The 16,023-nt window shown below is 35.2% G+C and overlaps 1 protein-coding gene across 3 annotated transcripts in view; it reads left to right on the forward strand.

Annotated features, from left to right (window-relative positions):
* akap6 (A kinase (PRKA) anchor protein 6) overlaps positions 1-16,023 on the forward strand; it is a 130,186-nt gene that overhangs the window by 100,261 nt on the left and 13,902 nt on the right. For all 3 annotated transcript variants that reach the window (XM_043263773.1, XM_043263770.1, XM_043263772.1), the window contains exons 12-13: positions 3,176-3,322; positions 8,080-8,334. In XM_043263773.1, coding sequence (XP_043119708.1) covers positions 3,176-3,322; positions 8,080-8,334 — 402 coding nt within the window. The remainder of the gene's footprint in view (positions 1-3,175; positions 3,323-8,079; positions 8,335-16,023) is intronic.

The following is a 16,023-nucleotide window of genomic DNA, read 5'->3' on the forward strand; positions in this document are numbered from 1 at the left end:
GATAACTAGGTTTTGAAGCGTGAATGAAAAGTTTTGGGTGACTAACTACATTTTGCAGACATGCAATAGAGTTCTGAAGTTCCAGCAAACAGTTTTGACATTTGCACTAACAGTTTAGAGAAAGTTAAGACTGTTTTGAAAAATGTGCCAAAGCAATTGAGAAAAACTGTAACACCCATGAGAAGAAGAAAAAAAAATTATTCTTGGTGGACATCCTGTCGCTCTTGTTGGTCAGGCCAAAGATTTTCATCAACATCACATCTGATGTTTTCCATTGCAATGAAAAAAAAAATCTCCTTGAATCCCGTACCCATCCCCTGCAATGATCAGCTGTGATGTCCTCACATGCAGCATTCATGGCATTCAACAGAGACATCTGATCTTGTGGTCTGTGATCATATACTTTACACCTCCATGCTGAAAAAAACTCTTCTATTGGATTTAGGAATGGAGAGTACGGTGGAAGTCCTCCATTTTCCAAAAAAAAAAAAAAATGGTAGTGATTGTGCTGTAGGCAATCTACATATATATGCTCCCAAACTTGATGGGTTACATGGTTGAATTCATTGGTTGATTGGTTGATTCAAATTGTGTTGCAATTAGAGGTCATTAGCCAAATATCAGACATTACAAACAATGTCAATGACAGATATTTATAGAATATACATGTATGTATACTAACTTTTCATAACTGAATGGATCGTTTTGAGTGTGATGGCTTACACAATGAAAAAGGATTGAAAAGTTATGAAGAGTTTGACAGTTAAAGTGAGAATCGTCTGATCAGTTTTGATCAACAAGCCATATGCAATTAATTTTTGTGCAAAAATGCAGACAATTGTACTTACTGTTTGCGCACATGTGCCAAAGCATTTGCAATTTGCTCAAATCAATAAGAAATTCTAATCTGATGTGAACAAGAAGCTAATTGTTTAGAGATCTGAACTTATTGTTTTGAAAAATTAAAATTTCATTCGAGAATTGAGCCAAAGCAATTGAGAAAAACTGTAATTAAAATAAAACAAAAAGGACAAAATATGTACTCGGGCATAAAACACGGGATGGATTGTTTCAGTTGGAAGTAAGAAGTAGTTTATCTTCTTTTCCGTAACGAAGTCCTGTTGTGCACTGATAACCTGTTTTTAAAAACAAACTTTCATCAGTTTTTGCTCATCTCGGTTAAAGGAGCATTGCCAGAATCATGTATTTCCGTCACACCTCCACCTCGGTGGCATCCTTTGGCCTGGAATGTGTTTTTCTCCACCGTCAATTACACAGTTGACTATAAAGTTTTCGAGCCCGAGCTACCTTGGGTTAAGTATGCAAATCACCCTATCTAGGTTGCAACGGTGAAAGTGACTCAAGGGCCAAAAGTCAGCCATGCACGTAGCTAAGGTTAGCATGATGCTTCGACTTCTCATCGCTCCGGCATTCTAATTACTCAGCCTATCTTTCCCTCCGTCTGCGTTCTCCATCAATAACCTGCCATTTCTTAAACCAACGAGAGGACTTAAAATCAATATTTGCTGTCAACAAACAAATTGTGTAATCCCCTTTACTTTAAAGAGGAGCGTCTTTAGTTTGGCGGCCACTATTAAAAACTGAAAGGGATGAATGATTTAAAAGGATGTGTGATACCATCTCCATCAAAACAAACGACAGTGAAAAATGAACGCTGGCCGGATGACAGCGAGGAATGGGGGGAAAAACAGCACATTTAAATATTTAAATGCGCATCCGCCATAATGATAAATGACAACCGAAAACTAGAATCAAGTAGCTATTGATGCAGAAAATGAAATGGGGGGAGAGACAGAGACAGAGAGAGAGAGAGAGAGAGAGAGAGAGAGGAAGGGAGGAAGAGAGAAATTAACTGAAAAAAGGTGTCGAATAGCATCACTTTCATCTTTTACTGTATGTTAGCCCAGCTTTCAAACAGAAATGTCACAATTCTGCTCAACTAGTGTCGGAGTGACCTAATACAGTCGGTGTCCCGTTAGATATGAGCTGAAGGGGTGAAAATTGCTATCATACATGCCCACTATCCTCCTGAGGTGACAAATGAGAAGTCGCAAGTCCGTGGGAACAAATATAAAGGGTTTAGAAGAAAGGAAATGGAGGTACAAAGTCTTGGGGGTTTATTTGCGTTCAGGGTAATGGATGTTGCTTTACAGTGCTATTGATATTCTTTGTTTACCGTGATATAAATAAAACATTTACTTACTCTTCATCAACATTTTTTTTATTAAAGACTATAATTGATGAGTAGGCAGGAAGACACTTTCTGTACTTTCTGTATAATGGACCTATATTTTACACAATTGTTTGAAATATGAATCGGTGAGCTGTTTTAAATAGAAAATGTTTCCCTTTTATTTGCTCTTCTTTTAAATGCTTGATTAAAATGTTTACTGTATAATGGAGTTGTGTATTTTTGATAGGAGAAATTATACAGATCATATATTTCAGTATATTGACGCACACTGCTGTACATTTAATGTTTAAAAGTGCTCATTAATACTTTTATTGGGCAAGGATGCTTTAAATCGGTCAAAAGTTATAGTAAAGGCGTTTCTGATGTTACAAAAGATCTCCATTTTAGATAAATGCCGTTCTTTTGAGCTTTTGATTCATCTAAGAATCCTGAAATAACATGAGAAACGTTTATGAAATTCGAATGATTTCTGAAGCATTACATGACACTGAAAACTGGAGTAATGATGCTGAAAATTAGCTTTGCATCATATGAATTTCAAGGTAACGTAAATGAATATAGTTATAATAAGTTTTAGCAAATAATGGTGCCTTAAAGGAATAGTTCACTCAGAAATGAAGATTGACTTCCATAGTAGGGAAAAAATATACTATGAAAGTCAATGGTGACCCAAAACTGGCTCCAAACTTTCTTTAAAATATCTTCCTTTGAAAATCATACAGATTTCGACGGTGAGTAAATGATGACAGAATTAGATTTTTTAAGTGAACTATTCCTTTAAAAGACATTAAGAGAAGTGTGTACCAAGTATTCACATCTTCTCTGAAAGGATTGTGTTTTAACTGTACATAATTTAGGCCAATAATCAAAGGCCTTCATTTTGATACCCCAGTACAAGCCTATCCTAAGACAGATACGTGTGCTTTTCTCACCCTCTGACTGCCGTGTGTTCTTCTGCAGGGGAACAGCGTGGAGATGTCCATGTGGCTTCCTAAGAAGATGCAGCTTCTGGGCTGGTCTGAATCTCTGAAGAGGAGCGGCACCGAGCTTCCTGCCGACTTTGACCAGCGGCTGGGGTCCCTCCGAAGCAAATGGGATCAACTCGAGGTTGGTCTCTCTCTGTTCAGCCTGCTATTTGAACATGTTTTTCCAAACGCAACAAAGGAGGTACGAAACTTTAGAGTCCTGTTTGGGAAATCGCTATTAAAAACGCAGAGCATCGCATCAGTCAGGGGTCCCTTTGTGAAAAGAAAGCGCTTCCTGAACAGTCGGCTCTCAAAGTTAGCGCTGCTCTGACACAGGTGAGTGTCACACCTTGAGACTGATCTCTCCTTGATCCAGAGCTCCCCGCCGAGATGAGAGGAAACGGGCGGGTTGGGAAGATTTGGAGGAGAAAGAGACGCTGAGAATGCAAGAAAAAGTTGGGAAGGCATTGTCAGAATAAAAGTGCTACGTAAATGCATCTTAAAACACTTTTGTTTGAAAGCTTTCTTTACTTCAAATTGATATATGTCAAAGTTACCGTTTTTAGGGCTCTTTTGAACTACCGTCGGAATTTCTCTATGCAATGTTTCTGCTTTGTTATGTTAACGTTTTTTCTATTTTTAAGCCATTTACTTGGATAAACTACCTCCTTGCTGGATAAGACACGGCTCATTCAGCACGTTTATGCAGAGCGACTTAAAAAATACATTTGGTCTAAAAACTATTTTCACAATTGTTAGTACATTTCAGAAATGATTACAAAGAAGCTTTAAGTAACACACTGAATTAAATGAAATTTAATTCCAATAATCTTTTTTGTATACACTAGTTACAAATGTTGAAGGGATTATTATTTTATTCAGCAAGGACGTGTTGCATTTATGACATTTATATTGTCAGTAAATATTTTTTATCCTTTTTTAAATTGTAATTTTTAAAATAGATTTTGTTCTCCTGAATGCTCCAATTATTTAAGAATCCTAAAAAACAAATTAATCATGGTTTTCACAAAAATATTTTGCAGTACAGCCGTTTTATATTAATTAATATATTAAAATTATTTGAGAAGCAAATCATTCTATGAAGATATTTTGTAAATTTCCTTGCATAAATATATCAAGACTTAATATTCATTGCTAAGGTGATTTTCTCAATATTTAGATTTTTTTTTACTTATATGACAAATAATCAAATGAATTCAGTCTGAGTTGGGGAGTTTTTCACAAATATTACTAAAATCTTTACACTACAAGCTCTAATTGAGTCATACTAAAACCGATCAACCTCCTCAACCATCTCAGACCAGCTGATGATCATAAATGCCCGGCTTTTTCATCAGAATCTACTTCTTCATCAGAATTTTCCAGCCCAATAATCACAAGTTTTCTAACTGCTCTTCGCCAGTGGTACGATGCTAAATAATTTATCTTCACTAATAAAGAGTAAACACATACACCCACGTGGATATGCATCTGCAATGCTCCTCAAGATTAGCATAACAGCCTTTGATCTGAAACACGAATTTTTTCGGAGAGTTTCAAAGTGTCAAACAACTCGCATCTTCCCTCCCCGTCGCAATCAAGCGTTAATTAGAATGATCCAGACGAGGAGCATTCATCGACGCTTGGCCACGGCAAACGTTCCGACTGGCGTGAGCGTGCGCGACGCGTCCCGCCGATGAGTGGCGTCTCGTTAGGCCGCGCGCGACAGGAATAAAGCGTCAGCGGTGCGGAGAGTTCAATCTGAGCTCCGCTGCTCCCTGCACCGAGCATTATGCCGTCTCAATTGCATATTAAACAAGCCTATCAAGTCAGCCATTGGCATCTGCTGTGCTGACACAAATTGTGAATTAAATGAAATTGATGTCCCCTGTCGTATATATTTATGAAGACAGACCATTCTCTGAAGTATTCTGCTTATGAAGAATTTATGATTGCAAACTGTTCCCGAACAAAATAAAGTGGCAATAAATTCCTGTTTTTTTGCCGCGTGACCCTCCAAGGGCATTGACTTCACCTCCCACCGAGACATTTGTTACTCAGAGAAAACAATGGCTGGATCTGGATTCCATCGATGCCCGTCAAATCATCTGTATTCAGATGAGTGGAGAGGACAGAGAAATAAAAAGAGAGATAGAGAGAGAGAGAGAGGGATGAACGGCAGCAATCGAGAGATTCTGTGGACTTTTGCTAACTTTTGTAGCACTCTTTTCGCATTTCTTTGATGTTTTCGTTTAATTAAACAGAATTAAATATTAATATTAATAGTTAATTTGCAAAAACAGATCCATTTTTAACAATTGTCAGAAGTCATGTTCTTTTATTGCGGATTCCAATTAATCTCAATTAAACTGCAGTTGGGTTGTTTTGACTAGGTTGAAAAATAACTAAAAAACAACAGCTAACTAAAACAATGAAAGACAATAAATACACCATAACATAATAAAAGCTTTTTATATTTTTTTCATTTTAGAAAATGCAGTCTGTTTTTGCATATATTGTTTTATTTCAATTTATATTCTTAATATGATGTCACATCTGCTGAACACAACATTGGTTTAATATGTAGTTGTATACAAATAGATACTTTTCCCATACATACATGTATATTTTTTGTTATGATGTCTGCATAATCCATCTTTTTAAAATTGTTTCCTAAATATTATATTTGTTTTCTTTATTCCTGCTGAAGTAATTCGATATGCAGTTTAAATACACATCCTATTGAAATAAACAATCCTATTTTTCATTACATGACCCATTGAAATGCACTATAATATTGCCTAAACTGGTAAAAGACAAAGTGAAACTGCATGTTTAAACTAAATTTAACATGTGATGTATTTTCAAGTTAAAAAACAAAATGTACACTACTCTTTAAGGTTGGTTAAAAAATATATGCTCAACAAAAGTACAGTAAAAACAGTAATACTGTGAAATATGAACATTTTAAAGAACCGTATTTCTATTTTAATACGTTTTAAAATGTCATTGATTTGTGTCACGCAAAGACAAAGGCTTCAGTGTCACATGACATGCTGATTTCAAAATATTTCTCCTTATTATTTTATTTTAAAAGCGGTTGTGCTGCTTCATATTTTTGTAATAAATGTGATATGCTGTTTTCAGGATTTATTTTTTTATTCATAAAAGTAAGTTCAAAAGGAAAGCATTTGAACTTTAAAAATGTATTTATTGTCACTTTTTTAACCATTTAATTCATTCTTAATATATAAATCTTAATATATATTAAAAAAAAGGAACTGGTTTAATGGTAAAAAGAGAAAAAAAGGGTCTGAAGGGTAGTTCGAGGGGTTAAAAAAAAGAAGTATTGGTGCTGTCAGCCTAAATGGAAAGTAGTAGCAGAGCCGGAGAAGGTTATTCAATTTTAATGATTTTTTAAAAATAAATGCCATGTTGACTTGAACTGTGCATATCTCTTTAAAATAAAGACAAGCATTTCGCTCTGTTTTGTGTCCAAAGCAGCACTTTTTCACACACTGATGTCTCGTAAAATCACTACGAGATCTGATTCTGCCTCAGTCATCCAGGCAGAAAACCTCGACATTTGTTTTCGTCCAGAAGAACCCATTTTCACATTAAAGCTAAAATGTCCCCTGTCGCCGTGTCCAGCCGTCCATTTTTTTGCTATTAACACCGTGCTGACAGCAGAGGAACACAGATGTGTTAATAAAGGCCGATCATGGGGGACAGGTTCGGGCCGGATGCGCGAGGCCAAACCCTGAGAACTTAATTGATGCCGCATGCTGAAATAGCCACTTCATTGCTGCGTCATAATCACATCTGTTTCCATTCCAGCTTCTCAACACACGGATCACATAAAGGAAAGGACAATTACAGCAGCCAGTGTGTGTATTAATTGGATAATGGTGTGTATTGTGCTTGCAATTGCCATCTCAGTATACAAGGTTCAACCTGTCTCTAAAAAGTGCGATTGCCAGGCAGGTGGGAATACACACAAACAAACAGCGGCGCACAAACACACGCACGCACAGGCAGACTGCGGCTCAGCATGGTTCTCGCTTCTCTTGCTGTCAGTCGGGGGAAAATTGTTCAGCGGAGCCCATTTCTAAAATCATTGGTGTGTTTTTTGCGGCTGATTGTTTGCTATTCAACAAACATTTGAATGTTGCTCTAAAATGCCACTTTGTGCGATGAGATTTTAACCCCTTCAGACTCATCAGATGAAACAGCCTGTTATAAGACGCTTGGGGCGTGCGGAAACAGCAGCTATCGCCACATCTCACTTCTTAATTAAACACAAATAATAAGGGTTAATCACTCCGTGTAAGGCGCTTCCATACGTTCAAGTTAGCCTGATGGATGGATGCATTTTGTCTTTAATGTGTTTGTGTGTTTTGCGGATACACGTTTAGGAGTATTTATCATAGGTTATATTTGTTTGCGAAAAGACCGTAGAAAAAACAGTGGACCCCAAAGTCATGAATATGTAAATGTGAATGATTTCTATAAAAGCTGTTACTAGTTTTCAAGTAATATTTTATACTATGTTTTCTAATTTATCTTTTATTTTATGTTGTTCAAATTAACATTTAATTGTATTATTATTTTGCTTTACTGTTTTTATTTAATTTTTGATAATTTATTTTAACATTTTACACAACTAATATTTCATATTTAGATAAGTAAGTTTTTATATTTAAACAATATATTTATTTTTTTATATTAATTGTATTTTTTTATTTTTGCCATGCTGTTCTTATCATTTTTTAAAGATCCCTACAAGACTACACTATTTTCATTACAACCGTTGGTGTTACTATAGTAAAACTATGGTAAATTGAGTTATCCTGTTTATCCATGTTTGTGTTTATGACATCTTTGTTTGTGTCCAATCAGAAAACCCTGGCGGAGCATGTGGAGCCCAGTGTGGGCCAGCGGAGTCAGCGTGAACTTCTGTCTCCAGACACCAATAGGATGGTGACTCAGCTGGAGAGTCGGATAAAGGAGTTAAAGAGCTGGCTGAGAGAAACCGAGCTCTTCATCTTCAATCTGAATCTCAGACCAGAAGCACAACACTGTGAGAGCGGCTCTCAAGACGCTGATGACCCACAACACGACCCCCAGGCCACCAAACAGCTGCAGCACTTCAAGGTGAGTATGAGGATGAAGACCCGGGTGTCTGTCTGGAGTTTGTCATCTGAGCAAATGCAATGGGCCGCATGTTAGCTGATACTGTTCTCAGACAGGGTTTTTCGGGATAACACCTCGAGTGGGTAAAAATAAATGTAAAAATATAAAAATGTTGGACGATTTATTTGTAATTTTTTTCAATATTTTTTATTACATTTACTATGTAAGTATACAGTAAATATATAATACATTTAAAGTGTTCTCTCAAGATTTTAAAACTGAGATAATAAGTCTAAGATAATTTAATTAGTTTTTATTATTTTAAAACATGCTTTTCTTTTTTGCTTTTATATATATATATATATATATATATATATATATATATGTGTATATATATATATATATATATATATATTTTTTTGTCTCTCTCTATATATATATATATATTGTCTATATATATATATATATATATATATATATATATATATATATATATATATATATACATATATATCTATCTATATATATATATAGACAAAATATATATACACAAAAATATATATATATATACACATATTTTCTATGCATATTTATTTATGCATTTTATTCATATTATATGCACATCATTTTTTTTTCTATATGTATATATTTTGTCTATATATATATATATATATATATATATATATATATATACACATATACATACATATATATATATATACAAAAAAATATATATAGACAAAAAATATATATATATATATATATATATATATATATATATATATACATATATTTTATGCATATTTATTTATTTATGCATTTTATGCATATTATGTGCATATCATTAAATCTGCTGCAGAAAGGTTTACTTTTTAATCGCAATTCCCAATTTACTATCATTTAAAAAAGTTATGCATCTCCTGCTGCTTGTGTGTTGAATTATTAGAAAAATTGATGTTGTTTTTCAAATAGAACTCGGCTCCGTTTAACACATTTTACAGTTTTTACATCGGTTCAACAGAATGGCGTTAATTACACGATTCGTAAGTTCCACAGCCATTGGAAATCAGCATCAGCCATTGAAAACCCAGCCACTGGTCAACTACTACTTATCAGTAACTAGCATAACACCTGTAAGCCTGCAGCCATCATAAACTGTGCTAACACTTTGCATTTTCAGTGCAGCTTCCACTAAACCGCAATACACGCTTCAACTCTCGTACATGACGGCGTCATGTCAGGTAGTCGAGTGTTTAGCATATACACAGAAATCAAACTGCTTAGTCAAACTCTCTCTCTAAAAATAACCTGCTTCACTTGAGCCACGCTCCTGTAATAAATACAGGGCAAAAAGCACACATCAAATCCCCTGACTGAAAATCTATATGAAATAATTATTTGAGTTAAAATCCTGAGAAACAGCTTGGAGTATTAATCAAGACGTGTCAAAACACAGGTAGCGGAGCTGATTACATCCACCTGCTGAGTGACAAACATAAGTGAGGGAAAGCTTTAAATATACACAGGGCTAAATGATCAGGAGGGGAAATAAGGCTGCCTTTCTCTTTTGATCAAATGACACGCAGCCAAAAAGGCTCACATTGATTTCCCAGGGAAAGGCTGGAGAAAATAATAATACGATGATTGGAAATATTGGGAAGTGTGATTTATATGGACTAAAGGGGAAGAGAACGATTACGAGTATCTAGTATTTTTCCCTTTTGAAGCCAGAATTTTCTGAAAAAGTGTATTTAATGTGAAATAATGTGAGCGCGGAAGTTGATTTTGGAAGGTGTGTGAATACCTTGCGTCACATTTTGTTCAGAAAAAATAACAATTTAGTTTTACTGTAAGTAATAATAATAATTATCATTATTATAAATATTAATAATAGTTTTACAATAATAATATTATTATTTTGTGTATAGTTATGTATAGTTTACTGTCTATAAATAGTAATATTAATATTTAAAGTTTATTTGAAATATTATTATTTAAAGTTTATTTAAAATATAATTTATATAATATTTATTTTAAAACTATATATATCTGATGATAAAAATATTGAAAACAACAAAACAATAAACAAATAATAAAAATAAATACAAATATTAATTATTATTTAAATTATTAAAATGTTATTTCTGGGGTATTATTTAATTTAATTTAATTCTGGGGTAGTATTAATTTATGTGTTGTAATAATAATGTATTAATTATCTATACAAAAAGCTAAAAACGATTAACAAAAACATCAATCATTATTATCATCATTATTATATATATGTTAAATATTAGTGTCAATTAATAATTACTATTTACAGAGATTATTATAATTAACTAATATATTTTAAAAATAATCTATAATAGTGTATATAATAATTAAATATTAACAACAGCAACAATAATACTATTATTATTATTATTATTATTATTATTGTTATTATTACTGAACTCTACATTTGCATAAAAAAACTTGCGTGTCTGCATATGCATGTCAAAAATAGACATACATAAATAGAAGAAGTAATGTAACTGTTTTTGTATATGTATTTTTTGTGCATATGAGATAAAAAAAAATCCACTTTTTTTAGAGCAAAGGCTATTATATTAACATATCATAATAAACCACTGACACTCGTGGTGCTGTTTTGGCAGTTGTAGAGTTTATCCATGTTCTGTGTTGTGTAAAATCTCACGGCTGGAGTCTGTTCAGTGTAGATCCATGATGCCAATAAAAGCCTAAAATATGTGTAAAAGGAGAGATAGTGAGACACTTCGTTATGAGTAACAGGTATGGTCACCCTTTAAAATGTCATCATAAAAATGTCCATCTTCCCCTGAATAAAAAGCATTAAGTTCTTTACTTGCTAGGGGGGAGTGAAGTCGTCTAAAATTAGACTCCATTGTATCTTAACCTTCTCTGGTCAGACGGTTCAGAGTGGTTGGCTGCCAATTTCACTTCTTTCATTAATAACTGTCTTCCCTTTAATAGTGTGCCTTCATGATATTAAAACCCCAGGGTTGGACATTTCCTGTCAGGGAGAGGAGAGATGACGGGAACCGCATGCCAACTTCGGTCATTAGTGAACAATTGTTTTACTTACAGAACCTGTTGTATCCTGAGCTGGAAATCTGAAGATACGTTATCTCTATAAATAGAAGCTCTGTTTCAAAACCCAGCTTCCTACCTAGAAGACGTTTCAGGCATCAGGAATTTTATGCTTTCTTATATCTGATATATTGCATACAAGCAACCGCTCCAAAGGAAAGAAATTAGCCCCTTTTTTTCTTAAGCGAGACCCAGTACATTAATCAAAAGCGACACATTTACATCAAAAGACCCTGAACAAAAACCATTTCCACAAAAATATTAACTGTCTTCAACATTAGCAAGCAGCAAATCAGCATATTAAAATGATTTCTGAAGATCGTGTGACACTGACGCTGAAAATTTAGTTTGCATAACAGAAATAAACTGCATTTTATAATATATTAATAGAACAAAATGTAAACAGCGATATATGAAAATATTGAAATAATATTTCAGCATAAATGCTATCTATCTACATAGATATCCATTCATGCATAAAATTAAGTTACAATTTTATCTTTTACTCAACAATTTTTGTGTATATATTTAGTCAATTTCATCAACCGAAAAAAAAAAAATCGCATGATTTGGGGTATTATTCATTTCTGTAGCATAAGCATTGTGGAATTTATATGCTAAGGTTCTATAGTATTTATATGCTGAAGGTATATAGGCTAGTACTGAGTCATAGTCAATGTCGGAAACCATACTAGACCATCTTCTTTGTCTTAGCTATTATCGTCTTTTCCAGAGATCGCCGTGTCATTTCGAGCCTTTCAAAAACACCTCCAACTCCAACCCACGTTCCCATTAAAGGAATTTCACGGGAGAATTAGACTAAATGGAAGCCAGACTGAATATCTGCCGCAGCGTTCGAGTCAGAGTCCATCTCCACGTCTCTCCCCGGCACCTTTGATCAGCTCGCCGCAGCGTGGGGCCCCGGGGCCTCATCCTCCGGGTCCCGTCCGGCTGATTGAATGTGACGGCGCAGATATAATATCAATACTTTCTCCATGATTAGGAATAAGGAACTCCTGTTCTTTGGCAAGTGCTAACCGCATTAAGTCAGTTCTGGGACGGGCGTGCGAGAGCGCCAAACGCAGAGTTAGCGTCTCATCAGCGAGTAATGGGGAGCAGACAGGTGACAGGACTGTTCATTACACACACAATCGACTGGCCACACACACACACTTGCGCGCATAGAGTCGTATTTTTCATTATACGTCCATGCCGCTTGCTTTCATTTACAGGCGCTAATGAGAAAATGTCCCCATTGATGGCAATGTTATCACTTTGCTGCCATTTGTTTGCCTTAGCGCGGTAAAGACGACGTCTGCCGTTCGTAACACATTAGTCTCATTTTGAAAACGCTGTCAGTTTTTTGTCTTAAAGAGGAAAAATAATTAAAAATAAGCTTTCTTTAAAGACGAGCTTTATGGAAGGTCACCGACAGCCCGACTCAAACCGGCGCTTTTCAGACTCGGCTAATTTAGACGTATTTGAAATAACGAACACGTCAAGCAGAATGCAAAACAGGATCTTTCATTTTCCCGTGTTATATGACTAGCGTCAGTCTGCTGACATCGGATTTCGGTTGGTTAGGTTTGCTTTTATTGTCTACGAGCTCGCCGCGGTACGATTTCTCTCTATTAGCGCGACGCGGGGAACGAGGCCTCCTTCGACTGACAGCCGTTGATGAAACTCGAGCCGGTCGGAGCCGAGGGGACGTGTCTGGGAACAAATGGCCGACATGAATTCGTTATACTCATTTGCGATAACAAGTGCTTGTGGTTTTAATTGACTTAATCAACAAATAGAATTAATCAGAGATTTCTAATTAATGGTAATTGATTGAATATCCACTGGGTCACCGTCGGAGCTCCGTTCCCGTGTCCTTGCCGTCACTGTAGGGGATTTGGGGCTGCGCTCCTCAATCTCGCCGAGATTAATTGAAAATGTTAAAATTGCTGCGGCTGTAAAGAGCGAGATGAAGTGTGTGCTCGTTTTTCCCGCCGGAGAGCGGGAAACAAATACCCCCCAAGAACGAAAGAGCAGAGCCTGTCGTCTGGCTTTTTTTCTAATCCTCCGGAAAGCGCGTCAGCGCCGGTGCACGCGTCATTTAAACTCTTCTCGCACTTAAGTCGCACGGAAAAAAGAATGTCAGAATATCATAAGGCTTAGATTTTAATGAAATTAAGTGGGAGGGAGAGATGGGGAATTGGAGTTTAAAGGCTTTAGGCTGCGTCTGGATGGAGGCACGGTCTGTTCTCATTTTGAGCTGAATAAAGAGATAAGCAGTTTTTTGGAGGAACACTCTTGGGAGGTCTGTGTAATACACATGCATCTTCACGGCTCGGCTCTCTGCCTCAGGTGTGATTACAGACTCTGATAGCGAGAGACCTGTAGATTAATACTGTACACCAGATGGATTTAGCCACACGATAACAGCCAGGGGAGTGAGACGAGAGAGAATAGTCGCGCTGCCGTTCTGGAGATTGTGTTAGCGCCTAAGCACGACGCGAGGCGGCTCATCCGCTGATAGCTTTATTAAAAAGCACCTGATAGATGATCCGTCCGCGATCTCGTCTCGTCTTACAGTGGATGGACAGCTGAAGAGTAGCTTTTTAGGGTTTGTTTTTTCAAAATACTCCCCAGAGGCCTTTTTATGTGAAGCGGACTTCCCGAAAGGTCAGGATTCATTTTTTTTTTTTACGTAGATTTTTATTTCTTTTGGTCTCACTCTGTCATTGTTGAGTTCATTTAATTTCTCTTAAATTCTATGCTATTCTTGCTTTCTAGGCTGCCAGTTTGTGTTATTAATAGCGCTGTCAAACGATTATTAAACGTTATTTACATATATTTATGTTCGTATTTATATTCATATCATTTAGATTATAAATAAATATATGAAATATATAAACATAGTAGCTCTTTTAAATATACACATTCATGTGTTTGCATTTATATATACATAATAAATATACACAGTGCACACACATATTATATTATTTTAGATGTGATTAATCGTGATTAATCATTCGACAGCACTAATTATTAATTACACTTCTTTGCTAAATTTATTGCAAATTAATTTTATACTATATCATGCATAAAAAAGCAAAACTGTAGATAATTGTTTAAAACGACTAATTAAATTCTAGTTAATTATATTCTGATTTATTTTTGTTACTATTGCATGAAAATATATTATAGATTTGCATTTTTGTCAACTTCTGCTCCAAGTCATTCAGCTTCCATATTACTTTTTGTTACTGATAATAATGCTGATTCGAAAAAGCAATTCATCTGCAAGTTTTGTTGTTTACTGGACTAATTGTTGGTTATTTAAAGTTGCTCAATACATTTATTAGAGTATTTACTGTGCATGATCTGCATTTTACCATAGCTTTGAATGCAAATGTGAATTCAAAAGTTTTGAGTCAGAAAGACAGCAATATTTGACATGCATATATATAATTTGGTCGTGTCAAGATTGCGAAAGTTGGGTTTCCATTTTGTCTCGTTGCCGTCTGGGAGAAACAATCGAGACACTTCTGTCTCATCTGTGATTTTTCTTTCGCAGTATGCTGTTCTGTCACTCTCTGTCTTCCTCTCTGGGTGTTTTGATATCTGACTGAGGCACCAGGGCCCACTGGCCCCCCGCCAGCGTTTCAGTCTCAGTGCTGGTTTGTGTGTCTGAAATGGAGTCATTGTGTGGACTCACATACTGAAGGAAAAACAGCCTACTCACACACTGTGTGTTTGGGAAAGCTTTTTAGCAAATATTGGCGCACTATACTGCACTGTTCCTCTTCCTCAATAAGACTCAATTAATTTATAAGACCCAGTAATGCAGAAACGGCATCATATTTCTGCTGTTTTGGATTGTGCGATGATGAAGCCTCATGTTCTGTGCTGTTTAATTTGAGGGCACCTGATGAACATTGTCACCTGTATTGTTTTGACACATATGAAGGGTGAAGTTAGAGTTTATACACTATTAGATTAATGTGTGGAATCTTTAGAATTTGTTAATATAATTAAATACATGAATATACATTTTCTTACATGTAACGTTTTACACATTCTGTCTTATTTCATTCTGAATTTTAAATAGTCTATTTTAAAAAAAAAAGAAAAAACATCGGATGCCCATTTTCCACAAGTTTTATGACTCTTTGGGTCTTTATGAGATGTCTGTAAAATACTTCGGTTAAAATTTCCTCAATGGTTTCTTTTTAGCTTTTCTGAGCTGGCAGACATGCCAGAAGCCTATAATTGTAATAAAAGCTAAAAAAAAAAAAACGTTTCATCCCCATGTCTCCTTTAATTAGTCTTTTAAATCTTTTTTTCAGTAAAATATCCAAAAAACCTTGAAACTAGATACGTTCACTGTGTATGATACGAAGACATGTCTAATACTAGTATCTTTTTTCTTACTGCACTGGCAGATCTGTGCACGTACTTGTTTATAAAAAAAAAAAGTCTGCCAGTGTAGTAAGACAAAAAAAAAACACTCGTATTGAAGACACAATCTATAAAAAAACAAGTCTTAATATTTTATGCAGTGCTGCTTCTCAAGTAAATTCATCTTGTTTTAAGAATTTTTAGATGTTT

Source organism: Puntigrus tetrazona, chromosome 17 (assembly GCF_018831695.1).
Source record: "Puntigrus tetrazona isolate hp1 chromosome 17, ASM1883169v1, whole genome shotgun sequence".
NCBI lineage: Eukaryota > Metazoa > Chordata > Actinopteri > Cypriniformes > Cyprinidae > Puntigrus > Puntigrus tetrazona.